The 27453-nt window shown below is 40.5% G+C and overlaps 1 protein-coding gene across 2 annotated transcripts in view; it reads right to left on the bottom strand.

Annotated features, from left to right (window-relative positions):
- The window catches only part of ARID5B (AT-rich interaction domain 5B), a 114380-nt gene that overhangs the window by 67231 nt on the left and 19696 nt on the right, over positions 1-27453 (bottom strand). For both annotated transcript variants that reach the window (XM_083865906.1, XM_083865905.1), the window contains exon 3: positions 318-548. In XM_083865906.1, coding sequence (XP_083722032.1) covers positions 318-548 — 231 coding nt within the window. The remainder of the gene's footprint in view (positions 1-317; positions 549-27453) is intronic.

Genomic DNA, 27453 nt, shown 5'->3' with positions numbered 1-27453 from the left:
TAGGGGAATGGTTAAGGTAGCTGAACTTCAAACCCTGGCAAGGTATTGTTTCACTCAGACGAAGTCACTGTGCTACACTCTACCCATGTAACGTTATCTTTGATTGTGAACTCAAGTTGCAATACTTGATCACCAGTGGCTAGAAATCTTCAGTCTTAAGAGAAGAAAGAGCATATTTGGTACTGAACATTTCAATCATAAATAGCATTGGTTGGCTTCAAAGGAATCACATCTTCCCTTTGGAAATCAGTGGACAGTTAAAAGAAGAAAAATGTCTTTACTTGTGAGAAAAAGAAAATAACTGTAATAGGACTTACCAAACTCATCACATATACTTTCGTTTTCTATTAGGGTAGGATGATCAAATGTATCCCGACAATAGAAGATTTGGGGGTTCTTGCTTGTTACTGCAATGCCTCCAAGGGCTAAAACAAACTGGTCTGTCAGTATTGAAGAGGGCTTGTCCTGAATGCGCTTTAGCATGGAACGATATCGACAGTACTGTGGGTAGCTGAGAATTAAAAGGTTTGAATCTTCGTCATCCTCCCCTGGAAGAACAGAAAAAAATACTCTTAGTATATCAGAAAAACACAAAACAAGAGCTGTAACTCAAGTATTTCAGAAAAATTCATTTTTCTGAATTAAGTTTGTCTTTTCTGCGGACCCAACTTTTATAACACAGTGGGTCTAGAATGAAAGGTTAAAAACAGACATTTAAAGAAAGTTCGTTAAAATAGGTTATTTTCTGCCTTTCTGTTCAGTTTTCCCATACTTACTACCAAGGACTACCTGGATAAGCAAGAAAACACTTCTCTGCAGAAGTTGGCCAAGGGCCTGAATCAAAGTGTTCTCCTTACTTCGCCAATTTGGCTGCTTCAGTAGAAATATTATCTGTAATATTTACTCAGTTCCCCATATACCTTTACTACACTCATGTTTACATCAGCTAACATATTTTTTAAATAATAATATACAAGCCTCAGAGCATACAGCTACTACCTCTCCTTGGAAGTACCTGACACTGCTAACTACCAAAGGTCCTCTGGGCCAGGGGAGGTGGGCTGATCTGACCGGGTCATTGTTGCTAAACCCCAAAAGGTGGAAGCAACTTTCTTCACATTAACTTCACATAACATAAAATGCAGCAGGACTCAATAAAAGTCCTACAGAGCCCAACAAGCAAATGAATTTTCAAACAGCTTGTGCTGCTGGGCTCAAAATGTAAAGCAATCTAGACCCCAGAGCTTTCCATTCCTTTATGGTTTAGATGATATCACATATGAAGGTAGCAAGTTTTGAAATGTCACAATCGAGTGTCATCATATAACCATATAAGAGAGAGGGGAAAAAAACTCTACAAGGGATACAAACATGAGAAGTGACTCATTTGCAGTTTTGCAGCCAGTACTCAACAGCACCTTTTTTTCTGCTCATTTATCTCCTCAGGTACGTAACAGAACATGGCTTTCCAGGCATGCCAATGAAGACAAAGCAACAGCATTCACTTCATGTTTTGTGCTGTACTCTGACTAGTGAATAACTCGGCTACTTCTTCTGCCAGAGACAAAAGGTCTACTATTTAATCCCATTGCCAATACGGAAATCATCATTCTTACTCCTAAAGTAAAAATCACTTCAGACATTGAAAGAAAAGTCAGATGAGTTCTCCCCAACTAAATATGATGGCACAACTCATCTAGATTCAAGTGAGGCAATGGAAATGTTGACACATAAAAGGCTAAATTTTAAGAAGTCTCTGGAAGCAGATCTATCACCTAGAATGTCATCACTGCAGATGAATGCAATGCTGTAAAAAACAAATCAACACGACAGACAGACTTGTGAAGCACTGTCTTTGCTAGCACAGCTCCTGAAAGTCATCACTTTTAAAAAGTCTGAACTCTCACCACTATCCTGACATAGGTGAGGAGATAAAACTATTTGGTATAAAAAGAAAAAAAAAGAAAAAACCGAAGTAAGAGTAATACATTTCAGTAAACAGCAAAGACATCACTTTTCTAAGAAAAGAAAACTGATGTCCCTAAAACCTCTTTTGGTCAATAACGATGTGGTCATGCTTTCCTTTGTTTCAACAAGTATCCCATAAGCCTACACAACAGCACGATTGAGCCAATTGCTCCTGGGAATAAGGCTCTCTCCTCTTTATTAGGAAACTCTAAAAATCAGATCAGGAAAACTGTTCTAGGAATTAACAAGCACATGATCCGTCCTTTAGCTCCTTGGAGAGTTTCACAAACGCCTGTTTGACGGTTATTACTACTTTATACCTTTGTGTAGATAGCGGTGAGCCGAATCTGTTGATCTGACAGCACTTTTCTTATGCCAGGATGTGGTCAGCTTATTAAACAGGGTGTATATAAATGTATGTCCCACGTGCCTTTGTAGTAAACCATTAGTTTCTAGACAAATGTGCTGCAAGTCCCTGCGCAGAATTACACAAACTTTGTACCCCTGACAACTGACGACTTAACTCAAACCCCCTGGCATAAATTAAAACCAAGTAATTTTTAAAGGATCACTTTCATACATGCTTGTGCAATTCCAATGAGTACTTTGTGATGCATTTGTTTCCTTTCCTTTTTTACTCCAGGCTCAATAGATACGTCTAAGAATGAACAAAGGCTGAATAAACTGAAAATTTGTTTAGTGAAATACAAACACAGTGTTCCTGGAACAAAGATTTTTTTCCTCAACCACGCCCACATGAGAAAAGAAAAATCAAAGCAGACCAATCCCTAATAAAATGCAACCCTGAAAAAGAACTATTATTTGCTTTTATCAAAATCTCACACGTGCCATTTAATGGTGGGCTTAGTGAATATTGCAAGTATTTTTCAGAAATATGATCAGAAGGAGAAACAAACTTCAAAATGCAGATCACATTCCATTAAAATTAAGAAAAACAACATGCCTTCTAAAAACACACAACCGAGATATTAGGAAACCAAGATGCTGTATTTCTGAGTTTCATTTTAGCTTCAACAGACAGAGCATGGTAAAAGATAATACCTACAGTATTCTGCCTGTGAGGCTCAACTGAAATTACTCCAATCCTATGCTTATATCATAATTGTGTAGTTTAATAACCCCCTCCGATGTCAACTTTTTATTTCTTTTTATATTTCAAGGCTGAAAACAGAGAAACTGTAATTAGGAAGCAAGGTTCCACACTGCTTTCCTTCCGAGCACTGCCTGCTATCTCCAGAGTTGTAATCCAACAGTTCCCTTTGTAAGGGGTAAAGAGAGCTGGGATTTGGCACAGCCTGGCATTTATGTTGGATTACATGTTCTTCAATTTGTCTTTGTAAGTAAGAGATGCATGAAATGCCAAACACAATGAATCTATGCAAGAACTGACTTTTCAAATCAGCACAACCATTTTTAATATGTAAGGCAAGACAATTAAATGCCCCAAAAGAAAAAAAAAAAAAAAAAAGCCTGTTAAAAGGACGAATTCCTAACAAATCCATCTACAGCCAGAACTATTTACAGAGAGAGAGCAGAGAAAAAAAATGTAACACGCTTTTTGTTTGCTTGTTTCAAAAACATCAGCCTATAATGTTATTGCTAACTGCCATAATCTACCCTCAACATCAGTAAGCATTATTTCTCTTTAAAAAGACCTCCACACCAGGATTTTATAGAGCTTGATGGAAAAACTATGCATGTTCCTTCCTGTACCTAATTACCTCAACTGGAAAAGCTGCCAAGTATTTTGCCCTTTAGTTCTTTTAATCGTATTAGTGCAAATGCATTTGGATGCCAACAGAAACAAACATTTTAAGATTTTTGCTTAAAAGATTCCAAATATGTATGAGGCTGGTGCTATGAAAGCACACTCCACTCCTTCCCAGAAGCACAGAGTTACCCTTGCAGGAGAAATATGAATTTGTGCCTCTTGTAAGACTAAATGTCTAGTTTCGACCCAATTTAAGTAAAATAATGTCAATATGAACTGCTCTCACAATGATTTATGCTACCTTCTGTTACTTTATTACATTAGACATTCCTTTCTTTAAGCTTTATACTTTTTGCCGTCCTCCTAGCAACCACATAAAGGCTCCGTACCAACTTTACGCACCTGGCACCCTTCCAGGCTCGACTGTTATTGATAATTATATTGAAGTTTCAATTTAATTGCTATTCTGTTGTGACACAGAATATTTTTTGTAATTAGGCTTTTCCCATTTTCTGTCCATTCATTTTTTGTATTACTGAAAATGACTTTTTCATCCCCCCTCCTCCCCCCCCCGAAAACACAAGCAGAACAATGATACAGATAAGGGTCTGTACATCTGTTACTATCATTAACAACTCAGTAACGTGAAGGGAATAAAAAAAAAACTTAAAGGGGAAAAAAAATGGTGAATATCATTTCTCAGAAGGTAAATTTCTTTTCAGTTTAAGTGCTCTTTTTCTTCTTACAGTCACTCAGTGATTTCCTGTTCTAATTACAAGACATTATACAGAAAGTAATTTTTAAAAAGGAAATGTACCAGCACAGGAGGCTAAATACAAACACTTGCTCGGTATGGTTTGAAATTGCAAACTTTTACATCTCTTATCAATTCTCTGCTCTACCTTTGTGCAATATACTCTACCACACCTACCATTTCTTCTGAGGCAGTTAACACAAATGTATACATCAAAGGGGAAACACACTTGCAGTTAAACTGCAGGCAAAGGAAAAAAAAAAATCAATTTTTTCCTCCTCCATGTAGCTGGTAAGTTGGAGGCCAGCCAAGCCTCAGAGTGGAAAATATTAAAAAGTACCAAAAAAAAAAAAAAAAAAAAAAAAAGGCAGCAGGCTTGATTAAAAAGCAAAAGAAGAGATATTCAGTTCTAGATCTAAATGAATAAGCCACAAAGTATTTCATAAAAACATACTGTGACGTAAATTACACATCAGTATTGCACTGTTGTGGTTATTTTGAGAAATGGCTGGTACTGTAAGTCAGCTGGTAAAAACCCCACCCTTAATGATTTTGTAATTCTCCATACAGCAATCAAGTGGAGCAGTCATGAAATTGCCAAGAAGGAAAACAGACAGAGCTGTAGAGAGTTTGTAATAAAAAGATAATGTACTTTTAACATAACAGAAGTAGAAGATTGGTTTTATTAACTAAAAAAACTACTTAAAAGGTCCCAGGCTTGCCATTTGTTTTGATAAATGTTGACACAGATCTTCGTAAGATAAGCAATGGAAGTATCAGGGGAACCAGATAAAATGGGACAATGCTTTGGTGTGTGGGTAGCAAATTGAGCAAGGGAGCTATCTGGAATACAGAGAGAAAATGAAGGAAGTTGCAGGGCTCTGTCCATCAGGCTCCTCTCCCACACGGTGCCCTCACTGCTCTGCCTTCTTTCATAACGCTCCGTTACTAAGGCGGGCTCCCAGAGGATTCACATATCATAATTAGTTTATCATTGCTTGTATGCCTGGCTTTGACCATTATCATCAATATGCAGGCGATATAGAGGTAATGAAGCATGCATCTGGATGTCTGGAGGGACTGGTGCAGTGCTGAACAAACACGGCTCTGACCCCTGTGATGGGATGTCTCCTGAATATTGCAGGGTAGTGTGTTCACTGACCTCCCAGGACCCTCCAGCTGTTAAGATCTAGTTCTCCTTCTCTTGTTCTACTCCTCTGGCAATGACTTTCTGCAGTACAGGCAGGAGAACACAGGTGTAGATGAAGCAAAGATGTGTAGCTCACCCTTCAAAACCAGTATCTGCAGGTCAAACAGGCCCTACACAGCTCAGAGCTGCCTGTTCTAATAAAAACCCGAAGAAAGAGAGCACAGTTTTCAGCAGACGGAAATGAACTTACCACGCAACTACCTAAAAATCCTGGATCTCTCAAAAGGTCCAAAAGCAACAGAAACACTGGAACGATGAAAGAATAACCACAAAGAGGAATAAGAAACTGGGTCTTTATGACCTCAAAATCTTTAAGAGGAATTTTCAAGAGGAGTGATGCAATGACAGCACCTTCCCAAATCATAATCCAGCTGTAGCCTGCCAAACACCTCCAAACTTCCAAGATAACTGCAGGTGGCTAAGCAGCAATGACAGTCATCACCTCCACCTCTGGAGACGTCTGTGCAGGAGAGAATAGCTCTCCCAGCGAAATTACCTTCATGGGAGGATTATCTCTGGCTTCTGCCTGACCACTTCTCACACTGAATTCTTTGCATGGACACAAGGCCAAGAACCACAGCAGGAATCCACACCCCACAGTAAGAATCTGCTGTGGACTAGGAGCAATAGCTGAGTTCAGGTAGCTGCATCATTGTCACAAGGGAGGCTCTAGCACACCGACCCACCCTCTCTCTAGGGCTTAGGAAAGACTCCTCAAACACAGCTCTTCCAATCCCCTCTGCCTTTTCATTCCCACAGTCTTTATTCACTGCAGTAAAGACACTTGGTATGCCTCAGCTGCCTAATTAATCACAAGACCTAAAAATATTAATCTAAGAATCATATTTCTCTCACAGATAAATGCAAATACAGTAATGATTTAGCCACATGAGATGGGACAGGAAATCTGTGGTTTTGGTTTTAAATAAATTTGGGTAAATTATTGACACAACGGGGATACCTCTTTGTCGGCAGGACTCATGCTACTCATCCTTGCTTTGAGAACCCCCCTCTATTTGAATGCTAATGCAATCAAGAACAAAGGCAATGTGTTGCAGGATAGAACACAGTGATTACATTTATGTTTACCAGATAATGATGGTGTTAACAAGTTGCCTGTAATTCTGACATGGACGTTTGCCTGCCTGATTCTGCTTTTAAACTGATCAAAAGGCAAAAGTCATTTCTGCAAATACTGAGAATAAAATGTACAGCCTTTCTGCATGTGTCAGATATTTTTCCTCTTTTAAGGAGGAGACAGAGTTAATTCTCAGAATTTCATGCCACTTCCCCGGCCCTCCGTTTTCTGTCACAGTGCCAGCAGAGCATCAGCCTTTCAAAGAATTCCTAAGCTTAGTTTAACATTTGAAAGAAAGAGAATACTTACAAATCTACTGGAGATTGAAACTACTGTTCAACTGAACAGCAATACAGTCATTAAAAAAAAAAAAGACAGCATCATCTAATACTTAAAGCACATGGCTGAAAAACATTTTACACTCGGTTATTTGGATCAGAGTTGTTCAACTCCTACTAAATGGGGACAAACCGAAATATGTTGATTGATGACATATAATCAAATATTCTATAATATTTATTTCACTAAATCACTTGAAATTCAAATCCTAAATCCAATCTTCGAAGAACACAAAAGAAATTAAACATGAAAAAGTTTCCAACCAGGTATTCCATATCCTTTTTCAGACCCTAATCCTATATCCAGCGCGTCATAACTGCAGCTCCAACCTTGCACTCCCAGGATCCTCCTGCACCTTAGGAAGTGTCTCATAAACCTTATGAGGTGTTTCTAGACTCAAAAGAAGAGTGACTGACACTCATCATTTCCAGCTTTTATATAACCCTTCCATCCACAGGCCTCAAACTGCTTTATGGAGATGAGTAAAAATTATTATCCCCATTACATAGAGAGAGAAACTGAGACAGAGAGAGCTTAAAGGATTTATTCTACAGCATCAAGCAATTTAGAGCGCAATGGGAGAGCAAAGAGGCCAGGCAGAAATTCTTGTTGGGAAATTTCTGGGTAAGTGAGAGATCCCTAAGTTTCTTGAAAAGGGAAGTGATTGTCTCTGGTCACCCCAGCCAGTCTGCCTGCCTTCACCAGAGATGGGGCATGGATTGGGTGGTTCTGTGCTGAGGCTCCTCTCTATCAGAACCATCTTCCCTGTCCCACGCAATTCCAGTCACTCCTTCATTCTATTCAGTTGCTGCTCAGCCGGGATTATCTTCCCCTTCACGAAGGGTCTGCAGAGCAGCAGGTCACCCTCCCACCGAGGGCAGGTGACTGCCATGACAACAGCTGGAAGAACCCAAGAAAAGCAATGTGGGGATGTGGCTGCGAAATCACCTCCCTGCCTCCCAAAATTTCCTTCTCTCCTTACTCCTCAGGTCATGAGCATGGGCCAGCCCACATCCAAACAGCCATGGATGGCTACAGAAAACCAGTCTGATATAAAAGGTTTTTAAACTGCCCTATTAGCTTTCTAAAGCAGATGGAGATGGGGGGAAGGGGGGGACTGATTGTAGAAGGGAGCACATGCTGCCTGTCCTCTTGAATGTTCTGGGTCATGCAGACCATTCAGGTTGAATGTGCATCAGCTTTAAAACAAGTATTTATCCTGGTTGTCGTGGTTACTGATAAGAAGCTTCAATTCTGCTGATAACAAAAAGAAGAAAGAATTAAAAAGGGGAGGGGAGCTGAAAACATAATTTGGTAATACGACAAAGCCAACAAGAGGAATTAAATCACATTAAACAAGCCAATTGTACTGTAAATGGCTCTGCCGCTGTATTTGCTTTTACATCATCTAAGGCTCTAACATGGCAGCTGCTTCAGTTTTAACAAACAGTAAAAATCCCTTTTAATAACGAAAGAAAATAATGATATACTTTGCTTTAGCTGAATTCAAACATAATTTAATTTTTTCCTGAGGTGAGATTTACACAGGGAACAATCAGATAATAAGTGTTATCATTCTCACAGACAAAACGGAACCAGCACTTTGCAATTCAAAGTGCTATTTAATGCACTGTTTTCAGCAATCTCTGAACAGCATCCAACATACCACTGAACTACACTTCAGTACTTACACATAAAGCCTGATCCTGCAAACACTTGAGCATGGGGGTTATGCTATGAACACAAGTACTACAGCTGAAGTCATACAGTACCTTTGGGGGGGAGGGGGGGTGGGTCACATCTTCACATCCACTAACTTTCCCTACAACACCTTCTCATCCTCTGTCTTATTATTACTATTTCTATGATCATGTGTCTTGGTCCCCCTTTCTTACATGTAGCACTGTAGAGAGAAAATACTGGAGAACAAAAACTCTACCCTGGCAGAGGAACACGCAACTAGAGCCCCTGGCAAGAGAGGGGCGCACATTTTTACAGCAGTGATAATTAACCATTGGAACAATGAGCTCAAAGATGTAACAGATTCCCCAACCCAGTGCTCAGGACTGAATCGCTTCTTCCTCCAGATATTCTCTGGACTGATGAATTTTAATCTCATGGTCTGTTATTTGTCTCCTGTGCTGAAGAGGCCCATGACAAATCCATACTTGTGTGGCATGAAAAACTGAAAGGAAGTGTAAAGTCGCTGAGAGTTAAACTGAGTTTCTGGGTTTAATATCAGACTAAGCAGGTCTTCTGTCATCTCCTCTCTCCTTCACCTCTGCACACCATTCAAACGTAAATGACAGACAAGGAAATGCAGCCCTACTTATAAGGGACTGATTCATCACCTCTTCCTTGCGGCAGAATCAACCGCCTTCATTTTCCACTGCACCCAGAAGTATGAGTCAAAAGCCTTATTTTGGTGTCTCACACGGGGCTCTTTCATTATCATTCTGGAAATTTGGAGGAACTGCGCCCTCCTCGAAATAGCAGCGGCAGAAGCTGCTGGTCCCAGAGCTGTGACACGAGGGGTGGAGGATGGAAACGGTCCAGTGATTTAAACAATCGAGCCCTGCTTTTGACGTTTATGCCCTCTTTGAAACCCTTAATGAAGTAACAACCCCGTTAATTCTTGCAGGGTATTTAATACACATAAAAACTGCATTATCTACTGTTTACAATTTACTACACACAAGCAGTATCTGGCTCTGTATAAAAATAACAAGCTCACTGTAACCCTCCCCTCCCTAACCATACTGCTGATTTCTTTGACACATGGAGAAGTGAGAATAATTACATTTTACTGAGTGCGGCTCATTACACTGATTTAAGTAAGATTTCCAAAGCTGTAAAAATATTCTTTTCAATTTCATTTGTTTCTAGCACTTCACTATGAAGACAGTTCGTAAAGCCTTCAAAAATCATCATCAATATAGACAAAAATTGTATCCTGCTCATGTGGACATTTGACAGAGGGATAATAGGGTCTAGAAACACCACAGTCAGATGTTGCTTTTCTGTTTAATGTTTCCTTCTGTGCCAAACATAATATAACAGACAAGTGTTAGAGAGACATGCAGGGGGGAGTCTGAATAGAGAGCTTTAAAAGAGGTCCTTAATAGAGAAGCTGTATGCTTAGTCTTCAACAATATTCAATAGCAATTTATTTGCAGCCATTTTCTCATGTAACCTTTCACACGGGAGCAGATAAGATAGAGCACAACACAATTTGTCAACTGCCAGATATGAACAAAAGAAACCATTTTTAATAAGCTTCAGTGGCCCCTTGTATTTGTTTTGCAACATGTTAATAACTTTTTTGGAAGCCAATCAAAGACAAGAAGAGAAAAAGAAGTCAAGCTGGGAAACAAAAATCACAGTTTAAGAATTTTACAGATAAACTCGTTATCATCTGCAGTGTAATAATGCTTAAACCCAGGAGTGGTACAGAATTGGAATTAGAAACACGATGCCATTTCTTTTTTTAAAAAAGAACAATTACAAAAATGCTAGTGTCATGTATACTTTTCCCAAGAATTTCCTGTCCTCTATCTCATCCCAATGGAGCACATACCTGTTCCCCAAAACAATCTTACTCAGGTTCCCCTCCTTCCCAGTGAAGAGACCAAACTCAACATGGAGACTATGAGGAAAGGCCAGATGGGAGCTGCCAAACTCCAGGCCACTGACTCAACCACCCTGTACCACACTTCCCCAGCTACTCGGAAACCCTCACCTCCTCACTGAACTTTTGTTGCATCAAATAACCCCCAAACTGTTGCTCTGAGAAACGACATACAGATTTTTAATGTAGCTTTAAAAGCTGTTAATATGAGTAAGTCTGTGGGTGCTCATTTAATCCTATTCTGCATCACAACAAAGTAGACTGGAGCTGAAAAGGAGTAATAGGAAGAAGGTCTAAAAGAAAAGGGAGCTAACTTACACCTCTGTCTAGGATACAAGTACCAAAAACTGACTGATATGCAGCATAAAACAAACAAAGCAACTGTGCTGAAATTCAGCAATGCCAGGGCCTTCCTGTGTGACCAAGGCCATATCATTAGGTATTCCTGGGACAAAGCCTCATTTCTGTGGAAAAAGAATTAGTTGCAGACATGTGAGAGCTTGTGGGACAATTGCTCCTGATCCCTTTCCCTCCCTGCAGGCACAAGAAGAGAGGCAGAGAACCTCCTCAAAATCATATCACCAATACCTGTGCAAAAATATTTCTGCAGAACTGAGATTCAACAATGGGTCCAAGTGCTCATGTGAGCCCTCAGTCCCATTTTTAAGGTAAGGGCCTTCTGGTACCGAAGAAAAAAACAGAAAGCACCAAAATCCCAGCAACATACGCTGAAAAAGCCGACAAAGTGTTGAGCAATTTCATTAACGTTATTAAAATAGAGAAAATTCCCTTGGAAAATTTCACACAGGCTCTCCCGTCTCACTGCAAATTACTCATGGCCTGAGAGACGCGTGAGGAGCAAATGGAGAGAAATAAAGCTTCTCTCCAGGTAATTTGGACCGAGTCCTAGTCTCACTGGTAGAAAGACCAGGCTTGTGGGCTTCAGTGAGAACAGGGCTGGGTTCTTTGAACTGGATTATTATGGCATCTCCAAGAGAGGTACAAAAGTATATGGTGAGAGAAGATGCATCAGAGAACAAAAGAAGCTGTCGGTCAGGTGACAACCCTCCTTGTTATGATGATGAAAAGACTCCCAGACTTCAGCAGACACACACCTGCAGAGTTTAGGATCCTATACCCAAAATTAGATTTTGCCTTCTAAGGACTTTGCAAAGGAGTCTGTTATCCAGTGAAGAGAAAGAATATAAGCATTTGCTCTTCAAGAAAGAGGAATGGCTTTTTGAATAAGAAAGGGCTCCCTGTGATGGGAACATACCAACCCAGCCCCACGCTACTCCTGAGAACTAATACAGGATTTCTCTTCCTCTTCTGCAGGACCAGGAAACCATCCCTGGAAAAGAGGAGAAGCCGTGCTACCTGAATTATCGGAAAAGGCCTCAGGTGGAGGCAGGGTGAGAAAGGATTTCAGGACAAGTTATGCCTATGAGCTGAGGAGAACAAGCAAGTATCCTCCCACTCTTTTCTCTAGGCAAACTCTCTTTCCAAGTTTTCAGTGAGAGCGTGAAGTCTCTAGTGAAACTGCCTAGGAAGGGCTCGGCAGAACCCTGCCAATCTTCCAGAAACACCAGGCGGCTTGTGCTCCGTTCCTGATGGGCTTTGGTCCCACACCTAGTAGAAAGGAAGGCTCCAAAGTAAGAAACAATCCTAACACACTATCTGCTAGTCTGGAACCTGCTCTAATAATAGATAGCACTGTCTATTTCAAAGCACTTAATGAACGCTAATTAGTCCTCAGGGTATTCCTATGAGGCAGGTAGACAGATAAGTATTATTTCCCCTGTTTTACATATGAAATAACCTCATCAGAGATGTTCTGACTTGCTTAAGGCCACCGAATGAGTCACTGAGCTCAGCATTCAGCAGGTCCTGGCTCCCAGACCTGTGCTCAGACCTCTCAGCCATGCCTCTTTCACAAGTGCAAATCTTTATTTCAAACGTGGAGGGAGAAAGGAAAGATCAAGGAGGGGTAATAACACTGGGAAAAAAAAAATTCTCTGGGAAAGGAGCTTCCAGAAGAACAACAAAACAGAGCTATGTATCTACTGAATGCTAGATACCGAATCTAGAAAAAGGAAAGAGATGAAAAACATACTGATACAAAATTGTATGAGATTTTATTACACATTCTATTCAAGCAGTCAGAGCTATTTATTGTGGTTCATAACCACCACTAATGTCAGTTTAATAGCTTTACATTCCTCATTTCTTGAATGGTCAAAGCCCACAGTCCTGGCTGCACACAATCTATATGCTTAGCACATATATGTAAGTTAGGTGCCCACACCCACAAAGCTACACGGAGGTGTTGCTCCACACTGGAAACTTTTGTGACTTCAGACATCCTGGGTAGGCAGGAACATTATCAATGTCTCTTCGGGAAAGAGCAGCAAATGGTTCAGCCACCATTTGCAAACAGCCAGAGCTCACGAGATACCAGATATTCCATTCTTCCACCACCAGGCTGCTGCATCACCCACTCCTCGTCCAGTGCAGACAGAGCTGGGCAGATGATGCCCTAAACTTTTAACACTCCAAATCTAGCAAACATATCCCACATTCCTGAACGTGCCTTTCAGTGACTCCTTCCCTTTCAGCCCACAGCCCCACATCCCAGGGACACACAATTAAGTGAAGCGAGGTCCTTGAAAGAGGGAATGCAGTGTAGCAGTCCTGCAGAACATTCAACAATTTGTTGTGCTAAAAATAATAATTTTGCTTCTATGAGATTCAAGGACCAATCTCCAGGCTAGGCAAAACATTACTTCTTTTTCAGAGGGAAAAAAAAAAAATTATTTATACAGTGCATTACCAATCTCAAATGGTGATGTTTAAACACAAATTTGATGAACTATGTGCAGCATAATACAGCTGCTTTGCATTTTGATTCCTTTATTTATAGACCACAGCAAATTAATAACTCGAAAATGTTGTTCCAGGCAAAGTAATGGACACACAATAAAACTATTCATTTCCTCAAAGGTCACTCCAGGAGAAACATATATTGTTTCGAAGCCTACCAACAATGCTATTGTTCCAAAGAAAAGTGAAAATATATAATGAGCAGTTAGTGCATATATCTGCAGTGGAGACCCTGGGCTAATTTAAAGTGCAATCTTAAGGCAATCAATCATACTCTAAAATTACTTCATTTTCCAAACTGTTTACACTTTTTAAGTTAGAAATCCACTTTCTGCTATTTCAACTCACGATTTACAGCTACAGATTTAGCCTGCCTTGGCATGCTGCCAAACTCTAGTCATGAGGGAGCTAATGATCTGAACAGATCAGTGTTTTATAATGGAGAAAAGCGCATGTAAATTTCCAGCATGTCTGCAAGTAATCAAGGCATGCTGACTATAAATGAGGCGGCTTCACATTTATTTTAGGAGAAATATCGTAAAGCCCCACTTTTTATCCAGGCCAACAACAACAACAACCAAAAAAAAAAAAAAAAAAAAAAATAAAAAAAAAAAAAAAATGAAAAAGAGAATCCTTTAAAAAGGTACTCCAAGATTATTCCAAACGATTCTAAATGAAACTGCTAGGCAAACAATATGTTAAAGAATAGTACAATAGCTAATTTCCTTTAGTGTTTCTATCTCTAACCAGATCATATCCTTATCATGGCAAGCTGGAACATTAAACTCACTAGTTCGTGGAATCAAAACACAAGAGTGCTTCATATTACATTATAGAAAAATGAGCCATTCCCTACAAACAAGGTCAGATTTCTGGAATGCCAAAGGTCTACATTTAAACAGAGATGGGAGGAGGGGAGGTTTTGCCTGCTCCACTTGCTAAAAAACAGTGGGAAACTACACTAGCAATTCAAATTTGTTTTAATAGTGAAAACGGCAGAGGAGAGCAAGAAGTCTCTTCAGAATTGATACTTAAATTAAGTATGATTTTTATTGTTTCATTACAGTGGCATCGCCAAATAATGACTTTGTGTTACTGTACAAATAAAGCCGGATCCTCATTTTCTAATAGAAATAATTATTCTATCATTTTCTGCTTATCATCAACCTACACCCCCTTCCTGTGTAGGCAATGGGTTGTGGTATGTTTGGGGTTAGACTAAAAGAAGTTTCAGATTTTCTCCTGCTTTTAAAGGCCATACCAAGGAGGCACATTTTGGCTCAAAAGCGGCTTTAAGAATGGAGCTATAAATATTTTCGTGTTGTACTTCATGAAATTCAATCCGTCATGATGGATATTTTTGTTGTAACATTATTACATGCCTAAATTCAATTGTATAATTGGATAGGGACAGAAACAATAAGCTGGCATTGCTTTGTTTCAGCATACTACAGATTTAAAATACCTGTAATCATAAATCAACATAATTATTTGAAGTTCTGTCACGAAGCAGAACAGGAAAAGAAAAACTAAAATAAACTAGCTGCTAAAGAATTTCATTAAACTTTCTTGAGACTGAAATTTTTTACCAGCTTGGAGTCTTACCACCACTACAACTGGGAAAGTCTTTTCTCCTTTCCAGTTGCCTTGAAAGGCACCTCCTCCACAAAGATTTCACCTTCTTACAGCTTTTCAACACAAATGGCAGAGCTCCACTGAGGAATCCAAAGTAATTCCAAAGCAATTCCAAAGTACGAAGGATGCTCCTGCATTGGGACCAGGGTACCAGGGAGCCAGGCTGAGAGAGACAAAGCATCCCGAGCTCTCCACAGCCAGCCAAATGCCTGGTGGGACAGGGGCCATCACTGCTGGGTAGTCTGAGCAGCTACAAGCTCTAGGGGGAGACAGCTGAAGTCCCTCCTTCCAGTGGAACCAAAACGAACTGAGCATTTTTTGTCCCACCGTGTTACATATTTTGCTACCTATCCACACAAAATAATTTATTAACTCCTCCTCAACCTCTCTGCACTTCTTACCTCACCACTGTCAGGACCAAAATTGATCAAAACTTGCCCTTTCTTCTCTTCTCCTACCCCTAGCACACAAAAGCGAGAGCTGGAGAGCAGCTTTGATGGACGGCCCTTGGATGTGGAGAGAATCTGTCTCTTGTTGGTTTTTTTTTAATTATTGCTAAGCAACTGCCATTGGGAGCTGGGCCTCAGGAGATCACTGCCTAGCCAAGGCAGAAGCCCAAGCAGACGTGAGCACATGTGTAGAGAAACACCGGGATGGACTTTGAAGTGGACTTGCATTGCGTTACTGGGAGAGGCAAAAACACCGATGGGGGCTGAAGAGTTTCCTCCCTCACCTACAGTTACACAACCATTTTCCAGATCTCATCTCCACCTACCCCCCAGCCATTACTGGAGGGACTGGGCTACAGCATGACTGAAGTTAATATCAAAACATGGATTCCTCCTACAGCTTCCCTGAAAAAAACCCACTGCATTCACAGGGACGGAGGTCTCCCAACAATCTCCTTGTTCTGTTTCTCTTGCTGCTATTACAGGTTTTTTTTAAACCTTTTTCTTCCTTCTTTCTCTTTCGATCTTTGTAGGTCTTGAACTATGTATTTTATTACTTCTGATACTGAAGAATATTAAGCCTTTCAAAAATACACCATTTTGGCCAAGTGCTTTATGGGTACTGGAGTTCAGCAGCAAATACAGTTGCATACACACACACAAAGAGATACGTGCAGTTTCACTGGAGATGACTAAGTAGTCATCAGCACGTGTCTGTGTAATCACCTTCTGTTTGTGTAAATACACAGAATAAATTACACAATTACTGTAACATGATTAAAAAACTTACTTTCTCAAATTCTCAACTTTTACTCTCACACAGTGAGAAGTAGCTGAAAACAGGTAAGACCTGGATGTCCTTGGTCAAAGAATACAGGAAAAAAATTCCTTTCTTTCAGTATATCTGAAAGAAGCAAAAAAGGGTGAACAAACATATCTGGGGGGGGAAGGCAAGTCAACTCCAGCTCAGCAAGAATTTCTAAGATTAAAAAAAAACAACATAAATAAAAAGAGGAGATATAAATAGGTGATGTGAACAATTCTTGAGAACAAAAAAGCATTTGATATCATCTGAGTTGGTGTCACAGGGTGGTTATTAACTGGCATAAACATGCATTTTCAGTCCCACTGAGTCACCCAGAAAAGCTGGCTCTCAAATAATGAGGCTGATGGAGCCTGACATCCAGTTCTACTTTTCTTTACTCCAACTTGGAACTGTTGCACAATTACAATACAATACGTCAGGATCCGATAAACAGAACTGAGAAAGGGAAAGAAAGCAATTTTTTCCCCTACAAGTCAGGTTCAGTGCTTTTGCCTATTAAAGTAACCAAATATGTTTCTCTCTGAAATCAAAGCCAAAAGGCAGCATGCCAGACACAGTTAACAGATAAATCAATGTTCCTGAAGGGCGGGCTTTTTTGTTTTGGGGGGTTTCTGCCTGACAACAATCTTGTGCTGAGCAAACAGAACACCCACCACACATCTTGTCAATCTACTCACATGAAATAGGGAAGGAAATACAAATACTTTTGAAGATCTAGGCACTGTTTGGAAAAACTTCATGTTCTAACCTCTCTGTCAAAGGTCATGGTTCTCATAACCATGAAGTCTCCAGCTATTGTAAAGCCCACCTCATATAATGTGTAATTGCAGCTAATTTATCACTAAGGTCATTGCATACTATCTGGGAGTTTGTAAACAAGAATGAATCACAGATTTCATTTCTGTGTCCCTTTCAAACTGGAAGACCTAACAGTTTTCTGCTCCAACATACAAAATAGTATTGCTTCTATAAACCTACTGAGGTCACCTTGCCAGCAGTTTCCATTTAATTAAACTGACAGCAAAACAGGGCCTTTGCTAATGTGATCCAGACCAGTTTGCCTACAACGTAAATTCTCAGGCATGAAATTACATCTGAAACAGATACAGTAATCCATCTATATCTTAGTCATGAGTTTAATCTATACTAAAATAACATTTTCTTTGTCCATACTGAAGTCTGTTTTAGTGATCTTTTCTTCTTTTTGCAGTTGAAGTTCAGGGAATTATTCAACTTCCATTCACCTTACAGTCAATTCTGAATTTTCTTCTCGTCTGCAATTTACACATTCATTGTTGGTTTCTAGGTCATGGGTAGCAAAATGATCTCACATGTGAGAAACCAGATTCGGGACCTACTTCGAACTTTCACTTTCTGGAAATGAAATAGACTGGTAGCACTATAAAAGTAGTTCACAGCCACTTAAAGCAGTCTGAGTTGCATTAAGCTAACAGCCCGCCCTTTCACACAGATCCTTGATCAACTGGCTGTAAAGCAGAAAACTGATGAGATTTATAGGTACCTTCAATAAAATGGAGGTGGGGTTGTTTGTTTGTTTAATGACCCATAACATTTCACTCTCATCTAATCGTTCTCATCAGCACTCAACCGATGCAGTAATTCCTACAATACCCAGAAAGAAGAGAATATGCAAAAGAATAGTTACCGCACAGCAGCCACAGTTCATGATGAGCAACTGAATGAACTGCAGGGTGCATTTATACCAGATGCAAGTGAGATGGGAATTTCTGAGAGATGCCAAGCATTTTGTTCCTGGCCCATGAGCTGTCTCCTCCTGCACCAGGCATGAGGACAAGCCCGAGGATGCTAAACACCCCTTGCAATTCAAGCCTACAATATCAGAGGGTGTGAGAACAGGAAGGAATGGTATCCTGAAAGCAAAATCTGGAAAGGTCACAGTTAGTAGGGAGAGGGCAAATAACCAATCGTTCTCTACTAAAGCCAGAGTGTGCCATAGCAAGGTCTTCAGTGTGACTATCTCTGGCATTTAAACAATGACTGACATAATGCTCTCTCAAACTCCCAACCCCACAGTCAAGTCTAGCAACAGTGCTGGAGAAGCTGCTCTTTTTTGCTGCTCTGTGGATTCCTGACACTGGAAGAGCACATCACCTGAGCTCTGCTGCACTGGGTCTCCAAGCTCAATGGGAATTACACAGCACTTACCCAGCAAGACAGAATTACAAACCAGGACATTTATTCTGAGACACTATGGCAGGAAGGCCTGAGCTTCAGAGTGCCTAGCAGTGACTGTCACCTCAACATTTTGATCCCAGAAAGGAAAAATCAACTGTATTACATGCAACTGCACTTCTGATACCAGCTATGTAGGTAAACTAATGGAAAAGAAAAGCTTGAAGCCATTCTGGAGACAGATTCTGTCTGAAGTTTCAGCATCAAATGAAAACTGAGGATCCACTCTGGTATAAATCTGGTCTCTGTGTCCAGGCTATCATACACAAGAGGGTTTCCTGCCTTTGGAGTCAGCAATCATTGGCACGGACCTGGAGTCACTTTACCAGGTGAAAGGGAATTCTCCTCCAAAAAGCCTTGTTCCCTGTTTTGATTTGGGCAACCTGGCCAGTGAAGTGACTGAGAAATGGACATGGTGAGAAATTCCTACAGATAGCTGGGGCAAAGATCTCAAGGAGGCACACACAGAATTGTCCCACGTGCAATCCATACAGAGATGTTCTGAGAGAAAAGGAGCACAATGGATACTGGAATTTCATTTTTTCTATGACTGCCATCCCACTCTGTCATGTCCTGATTACCTTCACTGATGAAGACAAAGTGCCCTGCCAGCCCCACTGAGCTGAAGGCACTCCTTGCACCACTTGTAACAAGGGCTTGTTTCCTGAGAGCTTGTGCTGCAGCTGGAGGTGCCACAACCATAAGAAGCATAAGTAATACAGTGGAGAAAACCACTGTAGTAACCAGAGAAAACTGAACCATAGTTTATTTTCCAAGTCTCTACCCACCCAAACAAACATTTGCAAAACTTTTGTTACTTGCCCAACTAAAAACATCTGCTGCACAAGACATGTTACATGACTAAGTAGGAAATCTGCCACATATCCAGCAAGGTATAAACAATGCTTTCAGTATGTTTTTACAGCCTGAGCAATATAATTTCCAAGCACTGTTGGCACAATCTTCCTCTTCATATTAGAACTTTAATTGCATTGTTCTCCTAAAAAGTGGAAAATTAAGTGCTTCCTTAAGAAAACCAGCCATATACTAAGCAGTCTGACATTCTTAAGAAAAAAAGAAAATTTAATTTTGCAGTAGAAGACAATGGTCAGACATTAGCGTGATCGAAAATCATTACAAGTCCTTCTGGCAACAGCTTTTCTGCTTCACTGTTCATGCAAGTCCTCTGTTTTAGAACACTTAACAAATATTCTCAGAGTTAATGTACATGAACCTTTTCTTGTTGGTAGAACAACTTGATCTACAAGGTGATGAGGGAAAAAGGGTCTGATAGAGGACAGTAGCCTCTCTCCATCTGTAGTTGTTAAGAACTAGCTCTCTGTTTTCCTAAGCCACCAGAAAAGGCAAAGAGGTACTGCATTGTGCAAACACCATACACAACTGGCCAGAGATGAGGGAATCACTTTTCAGGTTTACTTACATGCATTTGCTGATAAATCTTATCAGTCATAGTCTCTCAAATAGGCAGAGAAACTACTAACAGTTTCTTCTGCAGAGGGTGAAAAATGCTCCTATTCCATTTGTGCAAATGTGCTGGGCTCACATTATCAAACACATGAATTCCTGTCCACACTCTCTCCATCTCCCCTGCAGACCCTGCCATCAAAACAGCAGGGAAAAAATTGGCCTCATTTCCTGTATATTTCACATAGACCTAAACATTCCTAAGTATGTTGTCAGGGAATATATTTTAAGGCTGCTATGCTCACATCTGATCTCTTACTCTATGCTTTTAAGATATTAAATAGGCTTTACTCAATAAATCAAATGTTTTGCGCCTTAGAATCACATGGTATCTGAAGTCACCAAAGCCTAAGTCCTTCACCATTCTCATTCACTATATGCAAGTCAGAGGCCCCAAGTCTGAAAAAAAAAGTAAAACATGAGCACCAAGCCTCCCTGCAAAGAAGGCTAACAGAAATCCCAGTGGTGAGGTAGAGAAGATGCCCTTATTGCTGTCTCCAACCATCCTCACCCCTGCTCCTATCCAGCTTTGCACCACCTCTTTCTCACTCCACCACGAGAGGATCTAAGCTGGAAGTCACGGTGGAGTACAGCCTTGGCACTCACGTTCTCAGTGTCCCAGGCCAGTCTGAAACCTACAGAAATGAACACTGACCTCCCAAAACCCAAGCAGACTGATTATCCTAGAGCCTCTTTCTTTTTGAGGGCTCTAATAGCTGGGTAGGAAAAACAAAACAACTTACTCTCAAAGTCTTTCACAAAGGCAGACAGGGCCTGACTTCCCTACCTCTCACACTGCTGCAGGATGTTTCTGAACACCATAGCAGCAAGCCTAAGCCCGTGCTGCAGCATGGAAGAGTCACCACAAGAAAGATAAATGCTCTCCCTACCTGAGCTGGAAGGCTCCAACACAGGAAGAACAGCACAGGCAGCTGAGGGGGCTGAGCACCTCCCAAGGGACACCCTCTGCCTTCATTCACACTGACCAGTCCACCGAAATACCAGGAGCCTCCCACACACCCAACTGCAGCATGAAATCTTTGATGTTTTACAATAGCACAAAGACAACATATAAAACACATTCAAGAAACATTGCGGGAAACGTGCCAGCGTTTTAAGGAACGTTCCCTTTGGACACGAAGCCTTTTTTGGCCAAACCGCTATGATTTTGTTTCAGTGACTCATACAAATGGATTCTGGATTAAGGTTTAAATATGGGATATTTTGTCTTCTGCTCCTAGGTTCACCTCAAGACATATGACTGAAAAAATAGCAGTAAGAATATTAGGCTGGACTTACATTCACCAACAGACACTAAATAGGGATCTACTAAATTAGTAAAGCTTAGCTGAAGTTACAAATATATAATTCTGAAAATGCAATTCCTCCTAAAGTCAGGCTGGGCAAGGATCATAAAACTATAAAAAGATACTTTGTCCCTAAAGATTGTAAGAAGCTAATCATTAGCCTCCTGTTTATAGTGGTTACCTTTTTATTACATTATTATGATTTTTCTTCTGAATCGATCATTATTCTGATCTATTTTTCCTTTGCAAGGACCTGGATCTTTATTTCTACCACACAGGTAAAAAAAAACCCAAAGAAAAACACCCACCAACTCTAGGCAAAGTGTTTTTAAAGACAAAGACATTTGCCAGATTAAAAACAAACAGACAAATAAAGTGTACATAAATTTGTGTTTGACTAATGTTGGGCATCTGGAAAGGCACACATTTTCTCTGGAAAATTTTTCTTCCAGTTTTTCATCCAAATGACAGTAAAATATGTACCCAGTAGCAAACTGAGAGAACTAAATTTAAAACGCACTTTCAGACCATTTGCACTTTTTTCATTTTAACTTCTTTTTTTCCAAGATGAGAGGGGAGGAGGGAGCTTGTACCAATGTTTTCAAGTACTGTAAGTTCTTTTGCCTTTTAACAGAAATATGTAAACAAGGTGTATGACTGTAGGGTAATGTTCTAGTCACAAAGCATTCAAGAGCCAGAGTGAAGCTATTTAAAGAATGGAGTATTCAATTCCTGAGGCCAGATGCTAGTATAAATATGAAACTATGTTCACACTGCAGATTAAATTATTTTTAGTTTCTGCGTTTGAACTGCCAAAATTATTTGGGTTGGTTTATTTATTTCTTTTACTGTACCACAGAACTTACAGGGCCACGTTTTTATATATCTGAACAGAGGATTAAAAACACAAGCGTATACAAGGACTTTTTAATCTATTTTCTCTGTGCAACAAGACTGGAAGTGCATAGTGACAAACACTGCCACAAATAAGGGTCATTCAGGCAGTAAGAAAACTAAAAATAAAGATGGAGACGAAGCATTTGAGATTCTTGAAATAGATTTTTATAGTAACTTTTCATTTAATTTTTCATCCCTCAAAGCTTTTAATTTGGAAATACTCAGTATGGAAGAAAAGTGGAGACTGTGGTTTCACAATAATTAAAGAGAAAAACATGCATCAAGATTGCATTATACCCTGTCTACTGGGTTTGCCACAAGAGCTCACATAGATACTGCAAAAAATATCAAGTTAAAGTCACTAGTAATTAACAAAAACAAATAATCAATAATCCCATGACCTTGCCATAGCAAAACCATGGTTGACTTAAAGAGAGAAAGACAATTCAATAAACTGGCAGTGATCAAAGCAAAGCTAAGTTCAGTGACCAACTGTGTGAGGATCTATCACTGATAACACCAAAGCCTACAAATCACCTCCAAGGCTGCCAAGGACACCCCTCTTGCTGATGACCACTTCACTGCTGTTGTTTGTTTTTATCCACTGTAATTATCTTCTCTGTTTCATCAGCTGATGAGGATGGAAGATCCAGGATATATCTCAAGAATGTGATTCATCTACTGATAGAGGGTGAGTCCACCAAGACCCAAAAAGTAAAACAGGAACCACATGGAAGGACATAAATGAAGGCACAGACCCTTCTCACTGTGAATACCACAAATGCTCCCCTGGCAGGCCTGGATGTACAGGAGGGAAAGGGATGAGCAGAAAGACTGCAGCTGGGTCAGTCAAGAGACTTCCTGCAACACGAAGGAATGTGGAATTACTGAGCAGACTTGCTCTGCACCACACTGAACGTGTGTATTTTGCCAACGATTCCTGAGAAGTATGAGGCCGGTACCATGGCACAGCTGGCTGGGGGGACATGCTGGGAGGGAAAGTAGTCCTGAAGCACCAGGCTGTAACCCACCTAATATTGGGATGTGTGAATGACACTAAGTACCTGCAGAGACTGTCAGCACCCCAACTCAGCAAGGCAGGGGACACCAGGTTTAATTACAAACAGGTGATGTGGGACATGCTGAAAGCTGAACACGCTCTTGAATATCCCATCAGGTTCAGCTCCAGTTCCTAACTAACTATTCTTATTGGGTATGGATCTGGTATCACAACAATGAAACCTCCTTTTGGAGGACAGGCTGATGATCCCAGCCTTCCCTGCGTATTTACAACAGGCTTTTAAAATGCACTATCCTGCACTTTAAAGAAACCTGGGACCAGAACATCTGGGCTTTGGTTGTTTTGTTTTCCAGTAATAAAATGTGAAAAAAATGAAGCAGCTGTGGATAAAACATTCAGGAACACAACAGCAACTTTGTCATCCTTTACCTATATCCCCTCCACTAGCCTCGATCACAGGAGCAGAACAGGACGTGGGGGAACTTGGAGGAGGACAAGAGTGAATGTTTCCCACCTTTTTCTTAAATGAGATATTCGTTATAGGATCCTTGAATTGTGTGGGGATCTATTCCATTCATGACACACATGCATAACTCCCCTTGGCACTAATGGGAATGATGAACGTGTTGTGAGAGGAGAATTGGCTCCTAAAACTGCAGGAGTGTGAACAAGGTTGTAAATATATCTCAAGGTTCTGGTAACATTAGAAACCAGCCTAGCAAATTTCTCATGGTTTATTATGATATCACCAAATCCCCTCTATGTATTTATAGCCTTGTAATTCACAATTATTCTGGATCCATAAATGTTTTTGGCATCTGAATGTAGAACTGATACTATTATTTCACATATTATGGTACTGTCCGTGAATGCTAAATTTATTCCAGCACAGACTCCTGGAGTTCATTCATCAGATATTTTATGCTACTGTTCTTTTAATGATTCATTTATCCCTAGTAATATTTGTATTCTGAAGTGTGGCGTCTCCAGCCGACAGCACAATTCAGCTCTGCTGAATTATCTTTTTCTTTCACAGCATAACAAAGTAGAGCACAGTCAAACTGAAGATGGCCTTTAGTACACTGTCAGAACAATACTGCTTACCAAGCATATCCAGACACATTTCTCAAACCACATGTAATGCTCTGGCTGCCAACATGCTCATAAAGTCATTAACCGGCATCTTAAAATGAGGGTGTGATACATATATTTAAATGTTTAGGAAAATCAAATGTGGGCTCTCCTAGAAGCTTATTTTGAATTTCAGCTTCTACATACATCAACTATGCAGCACAGCACAGATGTAAAAATTCACCTTGATTTTTCACAAGCTGCTAAAATATACGCCTGCTAAAATCATACACATTACCCATCACTAACGAAAGCTTCTTTGTGCCATTAACTATTTGCCCTTCACAATGTTACAGAGCAAGACAGACTCAGACTGAAGGTTTACAGTGCTGAGGATTCATTTTTACAAGCAAATTATCATTACCAGTAAAATTAAGGAGGAACTTACTTTACATGCTACAGATTTTACTAAATTAAGTAAATAAAGGTTATGGCACAAGGTTCTCTAATACAAAACCTACCCACTAAGTTACAATTCATGCTGTTACAGTTTTTAAATATATGCTTTCTTTATCACCCACTCCTACAAACCGCACTCCAATTTATACACACGCTAGGTTTAACCATTCCCTTCCCAAACACCCTCATCTATCAGTGCTCTCATCACACAAGGATCACCAAGCCAGCAAAGACAAGCATGGCCCAAATTAACCAAAAGGGATTAACCAGTCAGAATTGATACCGAGAGCCTTCAAACTCAGTTAACAAAGGCAAAGCTGTAAGAACCACAGTCTTCTCCTGTGTACCCACAGAGCCCCTCTTGGTGATACACTGTGCTGGAGGAGATCCCTGGGCTGGGAAAGCACATTTGCTACTGCCCACTCAGCTGCTGTAGCCAAGCCCCTTCCCACAATCTTGTCCAACAACTTCCCTTGCTTGCCCAAGTAAGGGTCCACCTTGGCAAGCTGAGGGGCCATCCCCTGCTGCTGCTGAGATCTCCGTAAATGCTGACATGGCCATTCATTGACAGCTTTTGCTCCCGTGTGCCTCCGTTGTACCAAACGATTTCACAAAAAGAAGAGAAAAGGAATAAAAAGAAAGTCTCCACCTTCAAGTTCAGACACACAAAGGATGCTCTGACAACCTTCCATAACACATCTAAAGGAAGATGAATATTGTATCTCAGAAAAAGTACTGGCCTTTCTGCAACAACACAGTCAGAACCAGACTAGGATAGGATACTTAGGAAAACAGATAATGAGAAGCCAAACACATCATACTGTGCCTATAAACAAAGGGCCAGTTGCCTTTCTAGACACGGGAGTAATAAAGAGCAACTCAAGAAGACTTGGAAGGGAGCTGGTGAATAAATTTGATCTGGATTTTCTCCTTCTCCCTGCATGGGAAATGATACCCAGACCTGGCCATGGTATCAACAGCACCCACAGAGGAGCCTGAGCATCTCAGCACAGCCATGCAGGTCACAAGCCAGCATGATTCATGGGCTGGTATGAAGACAGCTCTGACTTGATTAACGGAGCACTTGGAGCCTAAGATGACTGCAGGACTCTGGGCTCCAGCAGCACAGTTACAGCATAGGAAAGCAGCCAGGCAGGAAAAAGAGCATGTCCTTGGTGCCCACTCAAATATACCACAACATTACATAGGTGTTGGGTTTACAAGTCTTGGTATTCAGCAGATTTTTGGCTGGCTGTGCGGAAAGGATATAATGCAGGAAAAAGGCATCAGTGATCTATGCGGCATCACCACATCTAACTAGTGACCATGGCACATAGAGGAGATCACTGATCACCTCCCTCCATGGTGCTGGGCAAAGGAAGGGCAGCAACACAAAACAATAGACATCCCAAACTGGGTCCCCCTGGGACTCAGAACCAATATGGGCAGGGAAGGCTGGAGACGAAAACAGCACCCTCTAAACCAATGATTTAAAAAAAAAAAAAAAAAAGGAAAAAGGAAAAAAAGAAAGAAAAGCATACACTGAGATAAAGTCAGATTCCAAGTGCAGCAGCACTGCACCAGGACACACACGTTTCCAGTTACTGGAACAAAAAGCCATGGTCAGTAAGAATTAAATGCAAGATCCAACAGTGACTAGAAGGGAAAAAAATCCTGGAGAGCAGACACATGTGGGTTATTACACAGCCTGGCAAGGTCAATCCTGGTGCTAAAAACAGACAAAAATAAAAAAAAGCCATAAAACATTTTTAAAGGGACACTGTCCCACACTGGCTGCTTTGACACCGTCTGTGAATGATCCTTATTTTTTTATCTACTTATTTTGTAATTATGTAGGCTATCTTGTTCCAGCCAGAGGCTGCAACAAAACTCTTATTGATGGTGCAAACTGCTGCAACTTTGACTCTAAGAGAACATGGGGCTGTTCTCTAGCTTCACAGGCAAGAAAATTTAACTCTTCCTCCTCTTGGTTTGTATTAGTCATTCCTTCTCTGATGTTTCTGAATAGACCAGAACTGCAATCGAAAATGGCTGTGCTCTACATGAACAGCAAAGTGCCCTGTCATACCAATACATAATTGAAAATGCTGACACAGTGACAACTGCTATAAGCACAATTCTCATAATCATGTTAGCTTGTTCCTGCTGCAGAACAGGGTGGGTGGTGAACAGACACTGTGAGTAAGGGGCTACCAAGAGGGACGTTACCTGGGATTTTGTTTACATTTCTTGGCATACCTTCCACATTTCAAAGAACAAAATACATCCTCAATTTCCAGGGGTGATGCTCTCATCCCCTTTTTATAAAAGCTGAAAGGTGGGTCAAAGCTTGATAAGAAATCACATCTCTTTGATAAGGCATGCTTGAAGTTTGAGGTGTGCAGTGCTAAAACTCCTTTCAAGAATTACAAATAGATGAGGCTCAACACAATCCAGTGGTGAGTGAAAGGCCTCCATAGCCAGTGCTGCATACTAAAAT

Source organism: Zosterops lateralis (genome assembly GCF_965231275.1).
Source record: "Zosterops lateralis genome assembly, chromosome: 8".
NCBI lineage: Eukaryota > Metazoa > Chordata > Aves > Passeriformes > Zosteropidae > Zosterops > Zosterops lateralis.
The sequence above is the reverse complement of the archived record's forward strand: the minus strand, read 5'-3'. Positions and strand labels throughout refer to the sequence as shown.